The sequence below is a fragment of the Lupinus angustifolius genome, chromosome LG01 (genome assembly GCF_001865875.1).
Source record: "Lupinus angustifolius cultivar Tanjil chromosome LG01, LupAngTanjil_v1.0, whole genome shotgun sequence".
Classification (NCBI taxonomy): Eukaryota; Viridiplantae; Streptophyta; class Magnoliopsida; order Fabales; family Fabaceae; genus Lupinus; species Lupinus angustifolius.
In genome coordinates, this window is record NC_032009.1 from 10,329,009 (window position 1) to 10,349,202 (window position 20,194).

Genomic DNA, 20,194 nt, shown 5'->3' on the forward strand with positions numbered 1-20,194 from the left:
ATGCAGTTTATAAAGAATCACTTATGCAGCCCAGTTAATCGATTAAAACCTTGATTAATCAATTAATGTGTTACAAAATTGTAACTGATTCTGTTTTCCAAGTTTTCTGTTTCAACAGCTTTTCAAAAACTTGTGTTAATCGATTAAAACACACCTTAATCGATTAACTGCATATTTCCAAGTGTATTTTCAAATTGAAAAAATCAAATACGTGATGTACTTAATTTATACATGTTCAACACTAAGTTTATGCCTAGGATGCACAGATTACATGTATTTATATGATGCATGAACATATTATAAATGACATATCTCAAAACTAAATTTTTTTAAAGTTTTATGCATATGAGACATGTGTTGAGTTTACCTAAGCCTTAGACTCAACCTAAACTAATTACTAGTCTAAGTCTAATACCAATCTTGAGACTTAAGCACGTTGATTTGTTGATGATCTTCAAGCTCTTATAAACACAAGTTGTCCTCATCAAAACCAAAACACATAGTGAGAAAGCTTTCCAAAGTGCTCCTCTTGACATGCACACTTTCATCACTAAAAATCATTTTCTACATTCATTTCATGATCCCATAGTATAGTCATAAGATTGAGTTGGTTTTTAAGAATACTATTGTTAGACTCGACTGAAAGCAATCAATATTGAAACAGAAGATGTTCAAGAAGATAGAGAACTCTCAGTTTGTGATCAAGATCACATAAGCTACACTTGTCACACGAGATAATGCATTACCTCCAACCCCAACTAAAGTTGGAGACCCATTAACCTACTCACATCAACCAGAAAAAAACATCACAAAATAAACCAAAATAAGTTCATATATGCATTACTATGGGATATTTGATTCAAAAATAAAATGGAGGATGATGCAAATGTAAGAACAAAAAATAATGTTCATCTTTAAGCATATTTTTCTGATGATACAAGGCATTTTTTAATTCCTAAAACCGTGGTGATATCCATAGTCACTCCATTTGAGCCTAGACATTATGAAAGAAGGTAATTTTTAAATAATCCTCAATATGTCAATAACCCGAGGAATGTAGTTTTTTAATTGTTTTCCTTGACATTAAATTATTATAGGAAAAAATATTATTTCACACCACTCATGTGACTGAAGGATAAGATAATACAAAGAACGAAAAAAAGAAAAGTAAATAAAAAAAAGTCCGCTGAGAATTGTCAATCAATATCTCAGGCAAAAGTCAAGAAAATTTAAAGTGCAAAACCCACAAAAGGAACCATTCATGAACAAAATTTCGCCTAAATCTTAGGTTATTCTTATCCAGAAAATTCTCTTAATAGTTGAATGTCATGCTAGAAAACTATTGAAAAATAGGAAAAAGAAGAAAGGCGAAAGGTTGGTATGGGAAACACATTTTTGAGCCTTATATCATTTTCTTGAAAACACTTAGCCAAGCCACGGTACAAGCCTGGAAAGACCTAGTTGAGGATTTATCTACTTATTATGAGCATCATAACAAAAAATCGATGACTCCAGAAAACTTATAAATTTGATAAAAATATTTCATCTTTAATGCATAGGGTTAAAAATCATCTTATCGGTATTATCTTCATCTTATCACCACTCACAACCTCAAACACAAATCAAATCATATCATCACCACCACCACATCTACTGAAGCTCAAACCCAAGTTAAATATTATCATCACTATCACCACATCTACACAAGTCAAACCCAAATTAAATTTTATCATCACTATCCATAACCCAAACACTTGTCAAAGTTTGTATGATCATTGTTTTAGTATTTCTTTTTAAAGAGTTATTCATGAAATAAGGAACATGAAAAGGAAAAGTGGGAGCCTCTCAAACTGGGGTAGATTTTGAGATATTTCATGGCCTAAGGCTTTCCAATGCAAGCCCACCAACACAATTGAAAAGGAAAGATGACCATTAATATCTCATACTGGGGCAGTTTTTGAGTTGATCCCATTGTTTGATGTAATATTATAAGAATCCCAAAATTGTGGCAGTTTTCTGGATGATCTTGTTTGCTATTAGAAAGTTAAAATAAACACAAAACTGGGACAATGGTGAAGTGGCTTCCTATGACTCTGATTTTCAAAGTTTTTCAAATCACAAAAGCTTTCAAATTTCCTAAAAACTTTCTCAAGTTATTCTTCAAGTTTTTCATCCATCATGTAAATTCTTCTTTCTCTTTATTTTCTTTTTATGTACATATGTGATTCTTCCTCTAATTTTTTAAGCTTCTTGTTTGGGATTTTTTTAGAAACACATAATCTTTTTAAAAAATCCAACACAAAATGTTTGAAAAGGTCACAATTTTGTTAAGATGTATATGCTTATTGATTTCAAATGTGAATAGATGTGATTTGTCATGATTAAACAAAAATGTTGTGATATGTCTCATATGATAGAAATTAAGATCATAACTTGTTTAAAGTAATTTTTGAACTTTCTATCATAGTGTTTTTGATTGAACCACATATCTTTAGGCCAACATGCCTTTCAAAACTTTTGTAAAAATGGATTGTGTGAAAAGAGGGGTTGTTCTGGTGAAAGTGAAACATTCTCAAAATGGTTCAACCAAAAAGAATGAGATATGTTGGAAATATGAGTAAAAATTCAAAGTTATGAATTTCTTTGCAAAAAAAATATTTTTTTTTTTAAAAATCAAAACTTTGAAAACTCATGTTGGCCGAATGCTATAGATGAAAATTGGCATACAACTTGTTCAAAAATCACCAACAATGGAAACATTATTGAATAGTCAAACTTGACTACCTTTTTGAAACTTGTGCACTTTTGAATGAGGCATCGAATTTTTTGTTTACTTTGATCTTAAGGAATTCGGCCATAAATATTCTCAAAGTAACAAATTTGAAGCAAAAATGAAAAAAAAAACTAAATTGCATGCTCTAAACAAATTCCAATCTTGATTTTTATGACTAACTCCTTGGTTTGGAAAAATATTTTGTTGGAATTAAAATTATTTTTGTAGGAGTTCATCAAGAAGAGGAAAAGAAGCCACTGATGAAGAGAAGAGCATCAAATTTGCTTCCAAGGATGCTAAGAAAAAGTTCAAGGAAATAACCCTCAAAAGTGCAACCAATATGGAGAAGATTGTCAACTTGGATGATGAGGAGTTTGGGGGCTTCACTTTCATAGTGGAGAGGTACGATTGGCAAAAACTTGCTCAACCCCAAAAGATGTTCTCATTGTATGTGGTGAAACAATTTTATGCCAACTCCATTGTTTCAAGTGAGGTAAGGATGAATCGGTATACATGGGTGAATGGGACTCAAGTCTATTATGACAAGTACATGGTAAATGACTACTTGGGTAACCCATGGAACCCATCATCAACAAATGATCATGACTTGTGCACCTATCAATTGAAGTTAAGTGTTGCCTATTCGAGGGAAGGTGAAGGATATGATGAAGCGTATGTTAGAAAAACCTATGTTTGGAAGGCTTGGAGCTCAACCAAAGTGGGTCAATATTCATATTTTGTATGACTTAAATGTCACAAATTTGGGCCATTTTTGTGTTGTCCAACATATGGCCTTCCTCACATGCCTCTGATTTGCCAATCCCAAAGGCAAAACTCATCAGTTCTATATATGGTGAAGACTCCAACGACATTGCTGTAGTCATCTCTGATGTTATTCATGATTGCATCATGAGGGGTGTTCTTTCAATGATTTTGCCTTCATTGTTCACTGACCTTTGCAAGTATCAACTGGTACTTGGACCTTACAAGGAGGTCACGGCCTTGACGACTGAAATCAATGCATCATATGTAAGCACTTACTACAAGGAAAAAAACATCTCACAAGCACAGGCTGAGCTTAGGAAAGTTTTTGGAAATTTGGGCCAAGATCAACAAATTACTCATGGGGGGACAATAACCTTCAAGCTAGATGCCATCATACAAGGGCAACAAATGCAAGACCTACGACAAAAGGTGTGTTATCGAGGCATCAAAGGGATCTACAAGAGCTTACATAACATCTTTAGAAAAAGATCCAACTTCAACGGAGGATCCTATGAGGAGTTTGTGGCCAAAACTAAGTGGCCCGAGGGAAGATCACAAGATCCAAGTGAGGAGGAGGATGAAGATTGAGAAAACTCTTTCTAGTTTTCTCTTTTTCCTTACATGCATTTTGAAGTTCATTTCCCTTATTTTATTTTGAATTTTTAGTACCATTGCTACTATGTTGTTACTATGTTCTAAGTTGCTACTATATTTTAATATTATGTTAAGTTTTTCTTTAATTAAATTTGTGCTTATATATTATGTTATTCTTTAGAAAAATTTCATATGCATCAAACATCTCCTTTAAACCAATTTTTCCATTGGCTTGAGGACAAACCATCATTTAAAGAGGGGGAACATGGTTTAATGCATATGATTATTTTTTTAAAGAAAGTTAATAGTATATATAAGATTGTATAGTTATTTAAAAAAGTAATTTGATTGTCCTTAAAATTATAAAAAAATAAATAAATAAAAACCAAATTCAAAATGGCTAAATGAAAAAATTGTGGCATGATTACATGATTTAAAAATGCAAAACATATCTTGACTTAAGCTTTTATTGAGCAAAATGAGATATATGGTAAACGTTTTGTGAAAAAAAATCACATAATGTCATAACTTGAAATGTTTTTTGCAAATGAAAGTTAAAATTGTGTAACCGAGGTTCAAAAGCTAAGAGGTTGGAAAAAGAGAATTATGGAAAAAAAGTAGAGTAAAAATATTTCATTGAGAAAAAATTTCAAAAAAATGCTCTCTTTTGAATTTAACTTAACCTCATTATTTAGAAAAACCATGATTATCCAAACCAAGCCTCATTACAACCGAAAACAAGATCTTAGTGATCCTTAATTGATTATGTAATTTAAGAGAATAGGTGAAACAAAGAACAAGTTCAAATTACTACAATCAATTGGTTGAAAAAAAATTCAGTGAAACACTTACCCATTTGAAGTTCCAATTTTGAACTTGTGTGCAAAAACACTTTTTGATTGAAAAATATTTGCTTAGGTAAATTTTTGCACATTTTTTATGAACAAAAGCATAAAATTCATGTTTGAAGCATTATGTGTTAAAAATTCACAAATCATGAAAAATTTCATTGAAAACAATTTTGTTGATCATGCTTAAGCAAATTTGTAATCATGTAAATCATATCTTACAAAATTAGGCAAGTCTTAAATTTGGATAAGCTTTACCTTTTGTTTGAGGACAAACAAAGTCTTAAGTTGGGGGGATTTGATAAGTACCAAAAATACCTAATTTTCATACACTTTTCATGACACTTATCATAATCTTGTATATATGCTTTGTGTATTTCTTTTGTAATATATTTTGTAGGATTTTGGTGGAAAGGAGAAGAATTAATCAAAACAAACAAAATGCTCCAAATAGGCCAAAAATGATCATCAAATGACATGCTTAAGATTGATGTGGCAAGCTTTGTGCTTAAGCGTGACTCAACAAGACTTGGCCTATGTGAAAAATATGGAGTAAACTTGAAGCTGCTCACTATGTAGCTTAGCTTGGACCAAGTCCACGCCCAGCTGACCTAAACACCACTCTGGCACGACCAAACCCAAACATGCACAGTCATAACACAAGCCTGACACAAGCCAACCTGCTCAAGCAGACAACTTAGTGGAGCACATGGACCGCCCAGCTTGGAACCACATACCTGACCAGGTCAACAAGTACCAGGCCACATCACCATCAGCACGGTCAAAGCTGCTCAAGTAGATAGCTTAACAGTGCCTAATAAGCAGTTAGGCGGTTTGCACCAAGAAACTTGGTCAAGTTGACTTAGCCACCAAGCAACCATGACCTCATGCATGACCTCATTTCAAGTAGCCTCCATAGGCTTTTTAGAGGTAGCTCACCATAGCTGGGCTAGTAGCTCACAACTAGCTTGGGTGAGTCAGCCCCAAGCAGGTGACTAAGCTGCTTGGCCTAGGGACCAAACCCATGTTGAATGGTTTGGTGAGCAGCTTGGTAGTGAAAGAGAGCTGCTTGGCGGTGGCGGAAAAATCCTATAAATATGAGGCACTTCAAGGCTTCATAAATGCATTCATTCTCATTCTAATTCACATTCTCACATTCTCACATTCCACTTCTCTCCCAAACCAAATTCTCTTTTCTTCCAAATCTTCTTCTTGTAATTTTCTTGGCGATTTCCACTCCAAAGTAGTTTAGGTAAGTGTAGTTTATAGTTTTCTTTCTTAATTCAAGAGGAGAAAAAGGAGAAGACAAATGAGATGCAAAAACATAATTCTGTAATCTCATTTCGGTCCAAAAAACATCTCATCCTTGGATAGATGGCTCATGCTCCTACAAAAATCAAAATCTGCTTAACTTTCTCTTGGAAGTTAATAGGGGATTTGATTTGATTTTGAAGCATGTGTCAAAATTCAACTTTAAATAGGGCATATGAGACATGAAATCGGGGAGCCATAAAATCTCATCTAAAAAAGTCTTTCATCCATCATCTATTCCCAAGAATGCTCAATCAAAAATTTCATTCATCAATCATTTTCTTCTTTCTCTAGACATTATCTTTCACACAAAATCATCCAACAAAAACTCAAGAGATCCACAATCCCAAAAATCTCTCATACACAACAAATCTATATCATCCACAAAACCTCAAAATCTCCTTTACACAATAACCCAAAAAAAATCCATTCAAACGCTCAACATCCAAAAGTATCCATACCATCCATGATAATCCAAAAATCTTCTACACAACACACAAAAGAGGACACCAGCAAAAATACATAATCTCCAACAATCCCAAAGCTTCTTTGTTTTCTCTCTCGCTCAAACAGTTTTGATTGCAAACATGGTTTGGAATATGGTTTCAACATAGCTAATATTAGGCCAACATAATTTGTTGAAATCCAAGTTGGCACCAACTTCAGCATTGGAGTCAATAAATGTACAAAATTTCACCCCTTGAATTTTGTTTTTATCTATTTACGTCGTTCCATTAATAATTATCATAACAGTAATTTTAATACATTCACCATAAAAATAAATAAAGTATGTAATTGGATTATTTGTTAATTTATTTCGAAATTCCATTTTTCTTATAATTACATAAAAATAAAAATCATTTAATACAAGACTATATGAAATATGTTAATTCTAATTTTAAGGTATGTTGCAGTGTTGGACGTAAGAGCTACACTTCACTTTCTTAAAATTAATAAGATTAATTATATTTCTACATCTAGGAAAGATTTTGTTTTTAAAATAAAAAAACAAATATTAAAATCACATTACCATAATTTTAAGATATAATATGTAGTATCAGACGTAAGGGCTATGCGTCGCTCATATTTAAAAAAAAAGGGTTTTTAAATAAAAAACGAAAAAATGGAATTTCTTAACTAAGTTGTAATATGAGATGCGGTATCAGACGTAAGAGTTATGTTTCACTCATTTTAAAAATAGTAATTTAAACGTTACTTCTTTTAAGAAATAAAATCAACCTAACAACAAACTTTTTCTACCCAAAGAACTACGTAGTCTTGATTCTCAAAAAGGGATACATAGGACCAAGATTACTCTTGTCAGACATATAATAAAATAAAGTTTTTTTTTGGTTAAAATATAATATAACACAATTAGTAATCCATGTAATATAGTAGGGTACCCCTCAAATGGGCAACTAGGATGTTAATACCTTCCCTAGTGTGTAAGCCAAAAGATTTTTCTACATTTTTTACTGAAAAAATGTAGTGGCGGCTCTAAATGAGGTCATTTAGCCGAAAATCGGGTGCGACAGGCCGTCATGTATTTATTAAGTAGGCTTCCTAGTAAGGCTGTTCCAAAGAGTCCCTTTGAACTGTGGACTGGAAGGAAACTTAGTTTAAAGCACCTACATGTTTAGGAATGTCCGACGAAAATTAGAATTTATAATCCATAAGAAAAGAAACTAGATGCATGGGCAATCAATGATTATTTCATTGGTTATACAGAAAAATTAAAGGGGTATAGATTTTATTGTTCAAACCATATTACAAGAATTGTTGAAACTGAGAATGCTAGGTTCATTGAGAATGATGAGGTTAGTGGGAGTGAAACACCATGTAAAGTGGAAATTCAAGAAATAAGGGTACAAGTTCCTTTTACTTGTGTCCTTAGTAATATTGTTCCTCGAGTTATTAAAACGATTAGTAATGATGGAGAACAACAAAATAATCTCATTACTAGAGATGACGTTGATGAACCTATAGTAGAAGAACCACAAGAGATAGCATTAAAAAGATCTCAAAGAGAAAGACAATGTGTTATTCTTGATGATTATGTGGTTTACTTACATTAGTCAAAATGTGACATAGGAATTGAGAATGACCCAATTACATTTTCACAAGCCATGGATATTGATAATGTCGATAAATGATTAAATGCCATGAAAGATGTGTTAAATTCTATGAAACAAAATGAGGTTTGGGACATTGTTGAGTTACCAGAAGATTGCAAAACAATTGGTTGTAAGTGAGTTTTCAAAGCCAAATGTTATTCTTATGTAACTTAGATCATTACATGACCATACTTGTAGCAAAAGGCTATATTCATAAAAATGACATTGACTATAAAGAGATATTTTCAGCAGTCTCTAAGTAAGACTCACTTAGGATTATCATGACATTGATGGCTCATTATGATCTCGAGCTTCACCAAATGGATATAAAAACATCCTTTCTAAATGGAGATTTAGGTAGAAAATGTTTATATGGATCAACCAATGGGATTCATATAGAATGGAAAAGAGCACATGGTGTGTGAACTCAAGAAATCAATATATTGACTTAAACAAGCTTCTTGATAGTGATATCTTAAGTTTAATGATACCATTGTATCCTTTGGGTTTAAGGAAAACATTGTTGATCGATGTATACACCTAAAGGTCAGTGGGACTATGTTTATCTTTTTGGTTTTATATATTGATGATATCTTGCTTACAACTAATAATCATTGTCTTTTAAATGAGACTAAGATGTTTCTCTACATAAATTTTGAAATGAAAGATATGGTGAGACAAGCTATGTGATTGAAACAAAAGTATTCTCTTATAGATCATAAGGATTTTTAGGTTTGTCTTAGAAAACATATATTAACAAAATTTAAGGAGATTCAGAATGGATAAATGTTCAGCATCTCTCGTTTCAATTCAGAAAGAAGACTAGTTTAGTATCATGTAATGTCTAATGAATGATTTGGAACAAAAGCAAAAGGAAGAAATTCCTTATGCATATATAGTTGGGAGTTTACTCTATGCTCAGACTTGTACGTGACCATATATTATTTTTGAAGTTGGAATGTTAGGAAGATACTAGAGTAATCCTGGTATATAACATTGGAAAACTGCAAAGAAAGGTCTGAGATATTTGCAAGGTGAAAATGATCGCATGCTTATTTATAGGACACCGAATCATCTTGAAGTAATTGGATATTCATATTCAGACTTTGTCAGATGCATAGACATTCAATTATGTATATTTATTAACTGGAGGAACTATCTCATGGAATAGTGTGAAGCAGATTGTTATTGATGCATCCACTATGGAAGTTTAATTTGTGCATGCTTTGAGGCTACAATTCATGTTAAGTGGGTACAAAACTTTATTTCAGGACTTAAGTTAGTCGATAGTATTGTGAAGTCGCTAAACATTTATTGTGATAATTTGATAGCAATATTATTTTCTAAAAATGACAAGTATTTCAAAGATGCTAAAGATATGGAGTTGAAATACTTTGTCATTAAAGAAAAAGTTCATAAACTTATAGTATCAATTGAGCATATTAGCACAAACCTTATGATAACAGACCCTTTGATAAAAGGGGTACCGCCCAAAATATTTATTTGTCATGTTAAAAATATGGGCATTATGTCCGGTATTGAATGTTGAACATTATATTATTAATAGATTCTCAATGACACTCTAAGCTCATTAATAAATCAGTTTCTGAATAATATTTTATTTTCACGCTTATGTACACATTTGAGAATGGTAACGTTGAAAATAAAATTTTCTTTCTAAATGACATTATTAGGTGATTTCCATTAATGTGTCATGTTAGGAAAAATGCTAATATAAGTGACATGGAAGGATTATATCGGATAAATGATGTACAACTATCATGACTCTTATTAGTTCTTGTTCTTAATCGTGACTTGTAATGTAATGAATATGGAAAAATTATTTTGATTATGAGCATTATGTTTGATATATATCGTATCATGAATTGTATTGTCACATGAGACAAGTGGAATAATGTAAGAAATATCTTGTGACATGAAGAAATATACTACTTTATTGTTTGAATGACATAACTCTTGAATGAAGAGTTATCAATAAAATAGTAAGACTATTGGGAACGAGTCTATATATAGTGTTTGATGGAAGTACTATACTAATCAGAAAAAGGACCTGAAACAATGTCTCTATCTCTGCCCATAAAGTTTGTCTCTATCAGTCATCAATAAAGGAATATCATAGAAAGGAAGGAAAAAAGATAGAAGAATTTCTCTATTGACTAGGAACAACACATAAAATTGAAAGGATGATCGTGTCGCCATGGATAAAGGTAATCTATAACCATTCTTATTATGTGAGAGCTATGAATTCTTAAGATCCATTTATCATAGCTTCCTTGATAAAACTTACATTCTCATTTGTGTTTTGCATTCTTGGAAAGTAGACCTCTGTCTTATTCTTTTAGATGTAGTTTAGTTACCTGTTAGCTTAGTCCTATCATTATGGGTTGATGTTGAGATGAAACCTTATATCAGAAGCAAAGCCCAACTTATTTATGGTTGTCGGGTTCCAAAAGATGCCCTTTAGTCATGGGTTAAAGGTAACTCTTTGCATGGTCTAGCAGATCTCACATCGTCTCCTCATTCTTTTAGGCATAATTTAATTAGATGTTGAGCTACTTCTCTAATTATTAATTGGTTTTGAGATAAAAATTAACATATTTGTCTCTTCAAAGGTTCTGTGAGCATCCTTCCCATGGATACTTATAGTAAACCTTCATCAGTTGGAACTTTGTTGCTTACCATTTATGAAAAGAGGGCGAGGGCTCCAGAGAGGTCCTCATATTTTTAATACACATTGTTCCCTCATTTAAGTCTAAGTATCATGCATCATTTTTCATGTGTTAGTTTCGCATAAAAGATGGTTCCTTATAAATGAAATCTAGTAATAATAATAATATTGAAACTAATGGATTGTATAGCACCAAGTATAGTTTAATTACTAGGAATTATTCTTCTGAGCATTATGTGATCATGCAGTCTTAGTACTACATCCTTATTTCCAATTCCAGCACTTCGATAGAACAATTATTAGCACCATCATCGACAAGTTGGTTTACCTATATAAGATTCTACTAGATCTCTAAAATGACTAAAAGATTAGTGATTTGATTCCTATGAGCAACACTTGTTGGGAGAGATAACTACACATAAAAAAGATTAATTCTTTACTAAAAAATGAAATGATATCTTTAGTAGTAAAAAAAACAAGAAAAAGCAAGTAGCATCATCATAATGTTGCTTTTATTTTGAAGAAGATATATTATGGATGAGAAAAACTTATATAAAGACATATATAATATGTCATATTTGAATAAATATATTTATGATTTTTAAGCTATCATTAATTAATCAATTTTAATTAAAATTAAATATTAAACATGCTGTGAATATTTTATTGTTATCTCTACCTATATTGTTCCGAAGAAAACATAATTAAATGCATGTAGGTTAAATGGGACAGTGCTGGCTGTAACTCATGGATAAACTTTTTTCTTGGGTTCAACTTATTTATCCACTTCCAACTAATAAGGGTGAGAAATACGTCGCTTCTTTACTCGTGAACCCTAACTATCTCAACCTCGCTTCTTCCATCTCCTCAATGTTGCTCTATCTTCTTCGTTCATAGCTATGGCGAAAACCTATGCACCTCAATCTCATCTTATTCAACTTCGTCTTCTTAATTAACCCTAAGGTGAGCATCGATATGGTTCGATTTTCATTACAATTTCTGTTTCACTTTGATTTTGTTAATACATTTTATCTAATTTTTCTGTTTATTTTGCTGGTATTTTCCATACAATTTAATCTTACTGCTGCTTTTTTAAACAGAAAATGTGCATCTGGACGTGATGCATTCAAAACTTTGAAAATTCAAACGTTGAATGCACGTTATTTAGATTCCTTCACCAGTGTCCTCAGTACACTTACTAAGATGATCATTTTATTTTTCTAAGTTATAATTATATGCTGATTTAATCTCATCTTATTTGTTCATCAAGATTTTGAAATCGTGACTTGCAGATTTTAGAGCTTTGATACTATCACTGGGTTTCGGTCATTTCTCTAATGTATAAAATTGGACTAGCTCCAAATTCAAACAGAGTCTGTTATTTGAGCCTCTGATCATGCAAACAGCATCTTTTAGTCAACCTCTATTTTGTTCCTCTTACAGGTTTGTACTTTCACTTATTGCCTGGTTTTTCGTACCTTGTAGCAATATCTGTTTTCTGCAGTTTAGCTTAATTGACTTTAGAATGGAACATACTAATATTGTAGAAACTTCCGTACAACTGTGAAGACTAGTTCAGTGAAATGTCATGCACTGCGTCCCTCTCAGCTTGATCGGAAATGTGAATTCAATAGGAAGCATCATATTTATAAATTTCCCATTCACTTAAAACAAAACAGATTGTTTGTGGTTTTCAACACTGATGATGGTCATCCTGTTGCTTCAATAGTAGATGATGAGATTAACACACACCATGCTCCTAATGGCCTATCACCGAAATTTCTCAGCAACTGGTCACCTCCGAGGTACCTGTGGAGGGGATTATCAGTTCTAATCCTGGCAGGACAGGTAATTATGAAGACTTTAAAGGGAAAGATTCATTGGAGGAATACTCTTCAACAATTGGAGAGAGTTGGTCCCAGATCAGTTGGGGTATGTCTTCTAACGTCGGCCTTTGTTGGCATGGCCTTCACTATACAATTTGTAAGAGAGTTCACTAGGTTAGGATTGAATAGATCCGTGGGTGGGGTTTTAGCTATGGCTTTTTCGAGGGAGCTAAGTCCTGTTGTTACAGCAATTGTGGTTTGCGGTCGTATTGGAAGTGCTTTTGCAGCAGAGTTAGGAACTATGCAGGTTTCTGAGCAAACCGACACATTGAGAGTTCTTGGTTCAGACCCTGTTGATTATCTAGTGACACCGAGAGTGATCGCCACTTCTATCACCCTACCGCTTTTGACCCTGTTGTGTTTCACATTAAGTATGGCATCTAGTGCCCTCCTTGCTGATAGTGTTTATGGGGTGAGCATTAATATTATCTTGGATTCGGCACAGCGAGCTCTCAGACCATGGGACATCATTAGCGCAATGATCAAGTCACAGGTTTTTGGTGCTATCATATCTATAGTGAGCTGTGCTTGGGGTGTTACAACTTTGGGAGGTGCTAAAGGTGTTGGGGAATCAACAACATCTGCTGTGGTTATTTCTCTTGTTGGCATCTTCATTGCTGATTTTGCTCTTTCTTGTTGTTTCTTCCAAGGAGCAGGAGATCAGCTGAAGAATTGTGTTTGAGGAATTCATATTGTATGTGCAATTTTGAATGGTCCATTTTACGAATATCCTACCATTACTATGTACCAGAAACAATCTTTCCGCTTGTAGGGATAGACTGCGTACACCTATCCCTCCCTAGACCCCAATGAGGGGAGCCTTGTGCACTGGGCCACCCTACCATGTAGTGGTCCATGTTTTCTTTTAGACCTGCAGTAAAATCATTTTACAATTTCCATGAGTTGGCATGAAATTGGCTACAGAAAAGAACATTTCAATTACTCTCATGTCTATGCTCCATGCATGAATTTGGCATTCCATTGTTGATTGACGAAGTGGAAGTGGATTGCTTTTTTTTATGGATGAGAGTAGCAGAAAGCCAAACAAATGGAAGTAGATTTACATATTAGTCTGTTTGGTTATAAATAATCTCTCATGAAAGCTTTTTCCTTTTTTATAAAAAAATATTTTGATATGTTTATGAGTGGCAAATAATTAGTCTGACACGAATTAATTCCATCCTCTTGAAATTGTCTGTAGAAACGTTCTCTTAAGAGTTGAGAAATGTTTAACTGCCAAAGTTTTAAACCACTATAAATGACTACATGTCACAACTGTCACAGATCTTTTACAACATTGGTTGCACAAACATGTGGCAATTGTTCAATTTCTGGAGGTATGCATAACTGCCATGGATTTCAAATGGCCCGAGAAAAAAGCAAGGGTTTCTATTGTAAAGCCGTACTATAGATGAACAAATAACAAGATATTTGGTATTCTATTAACTTCTCAAGTACTAAAAGAATGTCTCCAGATCAGAAATAATTAGAAATTTAAGATTTTATGACAATCTATTATCAGTAATTTGTATGGTGTTTTCAAAGTATTCTGAGTCTATTGGTGAAATATATTTTTTATAATAAATAAAAGATTACAAAACACTTAAGGCATTAAGAACCGGGTTCTCATGACATTAGAAGACAGCATGTTGTTCATGAGGAACCAAATCTATTACAGTGAAAGAAGAATAAGATTCTGCTCCCTTATTTGCAAGATAGTCTAGGGTAAAAGTTCATTTCTCTGCAGATGGGACAATTAGATGCCTTCCACTCTATATTCATCGAGTCTACAATCTTTAACCAATGATATTGCATTCACTGAGTAATTGTAACAAGTGACATTCGTGTAATCTAATTCCCTAGCCAATTGAACCCCATAGTACTATGTCATGAGCTCTGTAGATTGTTTGATATTCCTATCGAAACCATGTTATAAATTCATACTTTCTAATTAAGGTGAACATCATATATTTAATACAACTATATCGACTATTTATTTTGGGTTACTAAATAAGTGATTTAATTACTGACAACCTATAAGACTTCCAAAACTGATAACGGATATGTGCTTAATGAATGAATACTCAAACAGTTGACCTATAAGGGATAATGGGAACCCTATAAGTTGACACATAAGGAACGATTATGGCCTCCAAGACACCGAATCACAAATAGTTTTCACCTCTCCCCATCATAGAGAAAACAAAGGTCCAAAAATGAATTAAGGATTTGGTTGAGGAAGGTCATCATACCAAAACTCTCTCAAAAGGTATATCAAAAGAGTAGATCAGAGAACATGAATTCAGATATAACTTTGTATCATTGTTTGTATTTCATCTATCATCAGAAAATATCCAACAAGTGGTATCAGAGTTATAGGTTCTGAATTTTATGGTTTTTCCATTAAATATATTTTTCCCCAATTTTTTATGAATCCTAATTTTTTGAATTTGAGGATTTTTATGCTTCCACTATTGGTTATAAAAATTTGGTATTTATGAATAATGAGGATAACTTTCATGTGCTTCCTCTTATTTGAATCATGATTAATTTATATTATGAATCCTTGCAACATGTGTTGAAGTATATATTCAGATTTGTGCATAGATATTGCATTAACTTTTATGACTATGTTATAAAATATGTATATTATATGTGCACTAATGCCTTACTGTTAGACATTGACTTTTGTTACTTTAAAATTTTACAATTTGTTAAGGTATATATGTGTTAAGATGTGCTTTTATTTTATACATATACATTCTGAAATTCATGATCTTGTATATATTGTGAATTGAAATATACATATTTATATATGTAATTGTTTCCAGCATGAGGTTATTGTGATGTCTAAAATTACTAATTAAAGTTAATATATATATATATATATATATATATGTAATGGTTACGATTAATGCTTAAAATTATATATACATTTAATATGGTAATGTGTGAAAGTGTATGTATACAGTGTTACATATATGTTTTAAGGATATGCATTATATTCGATTTGGAATTTCGATAATGATTTGCATATAATTTTATGCCTTTCAATCTGAAATTATATTATGAGATTAGGTTTGTTAATCATAAAAGATATCAAATCTTAAGGTTTTATTTATTTCCAAGATCATAAATTTTTTATAATGGACTTATCTTGTTTTCCTTTTGTTTGATAATTATTTTTTGAATTAATTGATGCAATATGTTGCCAAAGTAACCTCTATTGTGAAAATTGATTAAGATTATATGAATGAGTATGAGATTATTTATTCGAATTGTGTTCGGCCCAAAGGAAGATACAATTTGACCAAGTAATAACATACATGTGATGATAAATAAGTAACAATTATAAAAAAAATTATGTGAATAATAGTCGGTCCAAATAAAGGCTATTGTTTGACAGAACTAATTATTAATATTTGATCATTATATTGAGAGTACCACTTACAAATTAATTTCTCTGTCCAAAGACTAGAAATTGATGTTATGTTAGGTACCTTGTGACGAGTCTATTATGTGAACATGTCTTATTAATATGATAGCTGACAAACTTTACATTATTAGATAAAACTTCACGGATTATACAACAATCAGAATCAAATGACATAAATTACCTTTGCGTAGAGTTGGCTAATACTCAAAATATTATGTTCCAGACCTTCGACATATAGAACGTTCTCGATTACAGTATGAGTTGAGTTGCCAATTTTTCCGGTGCCTAGAATCTTTCCTTTGTTGTAATCTCCGTATGTGACGAAACCTTTTTCCTTCAATGATAAGTCTAGGAATTTTGACTTATCTCCTGTCATATGTCTCGGACACCCGCTGTCAAGATACCAATGTTGTCCATGTGTTCGAAGACATACCTGCAAAATAGATCACTTGCTGGTTTCAGGTACCCAAATTATATTGGGTCATTTTCTGTTAGTAAATAGGGAGTTATCTCCATTTTTCACCCAAGCGTAAACACCACTCGATATTCCATATTTCCTGATGTAACAGGAGTAAGAGGTGTGACCATGTGTGCCACAATAGAAACATTTAGGAACTCTATTTTTATTATAAGACCTTTTATTAGTACGAGTTACATGTTTTCTATATGGTCTATTTCTATGAGATAGGGGGATATACCCTAATCCAGTATGATCACCAACATTTCTTGTTTTACTTATCAAGATATCTAATTGGTTTTGACTATCTGTAAGTTTTGTGAGTTTTTCATTTAGTTTAAAATTCTCATCTTCAAGTTCTCGCAAGACTCACATACACTTGTTTGACATAATTTATCGTTAGAGCAGTTGCATGAGTTACAAGAAAAAATTAGATCTAAAGTTTCATTTTCTAATTTCAGCTCATCTAATTCTTTTTATAGTTGTAATATTTTCTTATCATTTAGTAGAATTTCTAGCTAATTTCTTTAGTTCTTCATGCATTTTGACATAAGCATCATATAAGACTTCATATGAAGGAGAATCATCAGAAGAGGATGATGTGTCAGAATATACCTCATTATCAGCATCCTTTGTATTACCTGATCCGCAAGCCTCATCTGTTATAGTCATTAGGCATAGCTTGGCGGTCTCCTCTTCATCTGAGGTGCTTGATGTCGTCTCTTCCTTCGGTACATCTCCGACAATGTAAGATTTTTTCGATTTGAAGTCCCGGGGAGTGCTCTTTTCTGAATCAACTTTCTTCAGGTAAGTGGGACATTGAAATTTCATGTGACCCGGCTTACCAAATTCATAGCAAGTGAAGCGCTCTTTATTATTCCCTTTTCTTGTTGATGATCGCGCCTCTTTCTTTTGAAAACGCTTGAAACCTCCTTTCTTCTTTAAGAATTTCCCAAACTTTCGTACGAGAAGGTTTAACATTTTTTCATCAATGTCCGAGTCAGAGTCATCATTATCTATCTCTTCAGTAGGTTGTGATGTTGTAGCTTTAAGAGATATGCCTTTCTTCATGCATGGTTAGGCGTCCAAGCTCCATCTCATGCTCTTGAAGCTTTCCGAATAATGTTGCCAAAGGCATGGAATCAAGGTCCTTAGATTCCATGATTGCAGTTACTTTAGGTTGCCATCTCCTATCAAGACAGCGTAAAACTTTGTTAGTAAGTTCCCCTTTGGAAAAGTTTTTATCAAGTGCAACAAGATGATTTACAATATGAGTGAATCGTTTTTGTATATCGGTAATTGATTCACTTGGTAAAATACAAAATAATTCATATTCATGTGTTAGCGCATTCAGCTTGGCGCGCATGACCTTGCTAGTGCCCTCGTGAGTCACTTGTAAAGTATCCCACATCTCCTTGGCACTTTGACACTGGGATATCCGAAAGAATTTGTCATATGATAGGGTCGAGGTGATTATATTCTTTGCGCGCATGTTATACTTAACCTTTTTGCGCTCCTCATCGGTCCACAAGCTTTTAGGTTTTTCTTTCGGTTCGTCATCCACTAAGTGAAGTGGGATGAATGGCCCGTTGATTACGGATCCTCAAATATCCGAATCAATGACCTCAATAAAAATCTTCATTCGGACTTTCCAGTAGGCATATCCCTCGCCACTGAATACGGGAGGGGAGGGCAGTTAATGGATGTGCCATCATCGCCAAAGGGGTTGGTGGAACCCATTTAAATTCCCTTAGGATCACACGGATACGGTTGAACTACCTTTGATACCACTTGTTAGGTATCAGCGGTCTAGACACACCTAGAAGGGGGGTTGAATAGGTGTAGCGGTTATCAATTACCGCTTCTCGCACTAAAACCCAGTTCTGGAAAACAACCCATGTAATCGATTAACCAGTACGCTTAATCAATTAACACGAAACAAAAACATAATTACCATATCAGCTTCTTGCATAGTTATTTACCAACAAACAAGCAGAGATATAACATATATTTTTATGCAATATTAACAAGGATATAACAAAGTATTAGTATTCTAAATATCAGCTTCAAACACGAATTAAAACAATGTGAATTATAAAAGAGTTTGAGAGAGAACATCTTGCACAAATGGATTTTTATCCTGGTTCGTTTCGGGTCCACTTGTAAACTACATTCAGGCCTCCCCTTCTGATCTTGGGAGATTTCTCTTCACTATATTGAACACTTTGTATTGTCACATACACCAATTCAATTACAAGACTCTAGACGCTTCTTTCTTGAATTCCAAGAACCTCTAACCTTGGTTTGAGTATCTCTATGACCTGAGAAAACCTTTCTCGCGATCCAGCCCCAGCCATGATCCTCGCTCTAAATTGAAGACCTCCAAGCCTTGGTGAATATTCACTCAATCTTAATGGTGGTAAGACACGAAGAGACTTAATCCAAAGTAAAAAAATAGTATACAAAAAGCAGAGTTTTACCAAGCACTAAAATGCTCAAATTACAACAATGAAAACTCAAAGATTAACCCATTCTCAAGTAACACAAGCCATCATGAATATGTGAGTTAATACAAAATAGTACACACAAAATCTTTCTCTTAAAATCTGTAATCATAATGCATGAGCATGCAAGAAAGAATGAATGAGATTAAGCACATGAAAACAACATGCAATACAACATGAACAATATAAACTAAGCATGTTAATCTCTCTTTCTCACACATGCATATCTCTTATGCCTATAATGCTGTAAAATCACGAAGCGTATACTCTCTAATAGATTCTAAACAATAGTATGCAATGCTCCACGTTTCTGCAATTTGCCAGAACTTATACAAAACAGATTTGACCCTTCAAACCATTATTTTCAGTTCGCAGTTAAAACAGAAAATAGTTATAACATAAAACTGACACATTAATCGATTAAGTCACCACGTTAATTGATTAACCTTCATATATCCAAACATGATTAAATGGTAAACTACTTATATGTTATGCTTGACTCCTATATATATTTTTGCAATTATATTATGCCTAATATGCACATATAACATGTATGGTTAATGCATGAACATATAATAAACTAGATGATATGCCTCATGAATATGATATAACAATATTAATGGCTTGTGAGACTTGCATCTAAGTTTACCTAACCTATACTCACTAACTAAGGCACACATCACATACTACTTAGAAATATAACTCTACTAATATAACCTAGTCTAGATATGACCAATGAGTTCTAGGCATGTTGATTGTTAAGACATCTTCAAGCTTTTTCTAACCCCTTGTCTTCATCAAAACATAGGCAAAACGT

General features: G+C 33.0%; 1 protein-coding gene across 1 annotated transcript; it reads left to right on the forward strand.

The window, feature by feature from the left end:
* LOC109349413 (protein TRIGALACTOSYLDIACYLGLYCEROL 1, chloroplastic-like) lies at positions 11,873 to 14,116 on the forward strand. The gene is made up of 3 exons (XM_019590207.1): positions 11,873 to 12,057; positions 12,387 to 12,537; positions 12,642 to 14,116. The coding sequence occupies exons 2-3, from the start codon at positions 12,491 to 12,493 to the stop codon at positions 13,660 to 13,662; spliced, it is 1,068 nt and encodes a 355-aa protein (XP_019445752.1). The 5' UTR covers positions 11,873 to 12,057; positions 12,387 to 12,490; the 3' UTR covers positions 13,663 to 14,116.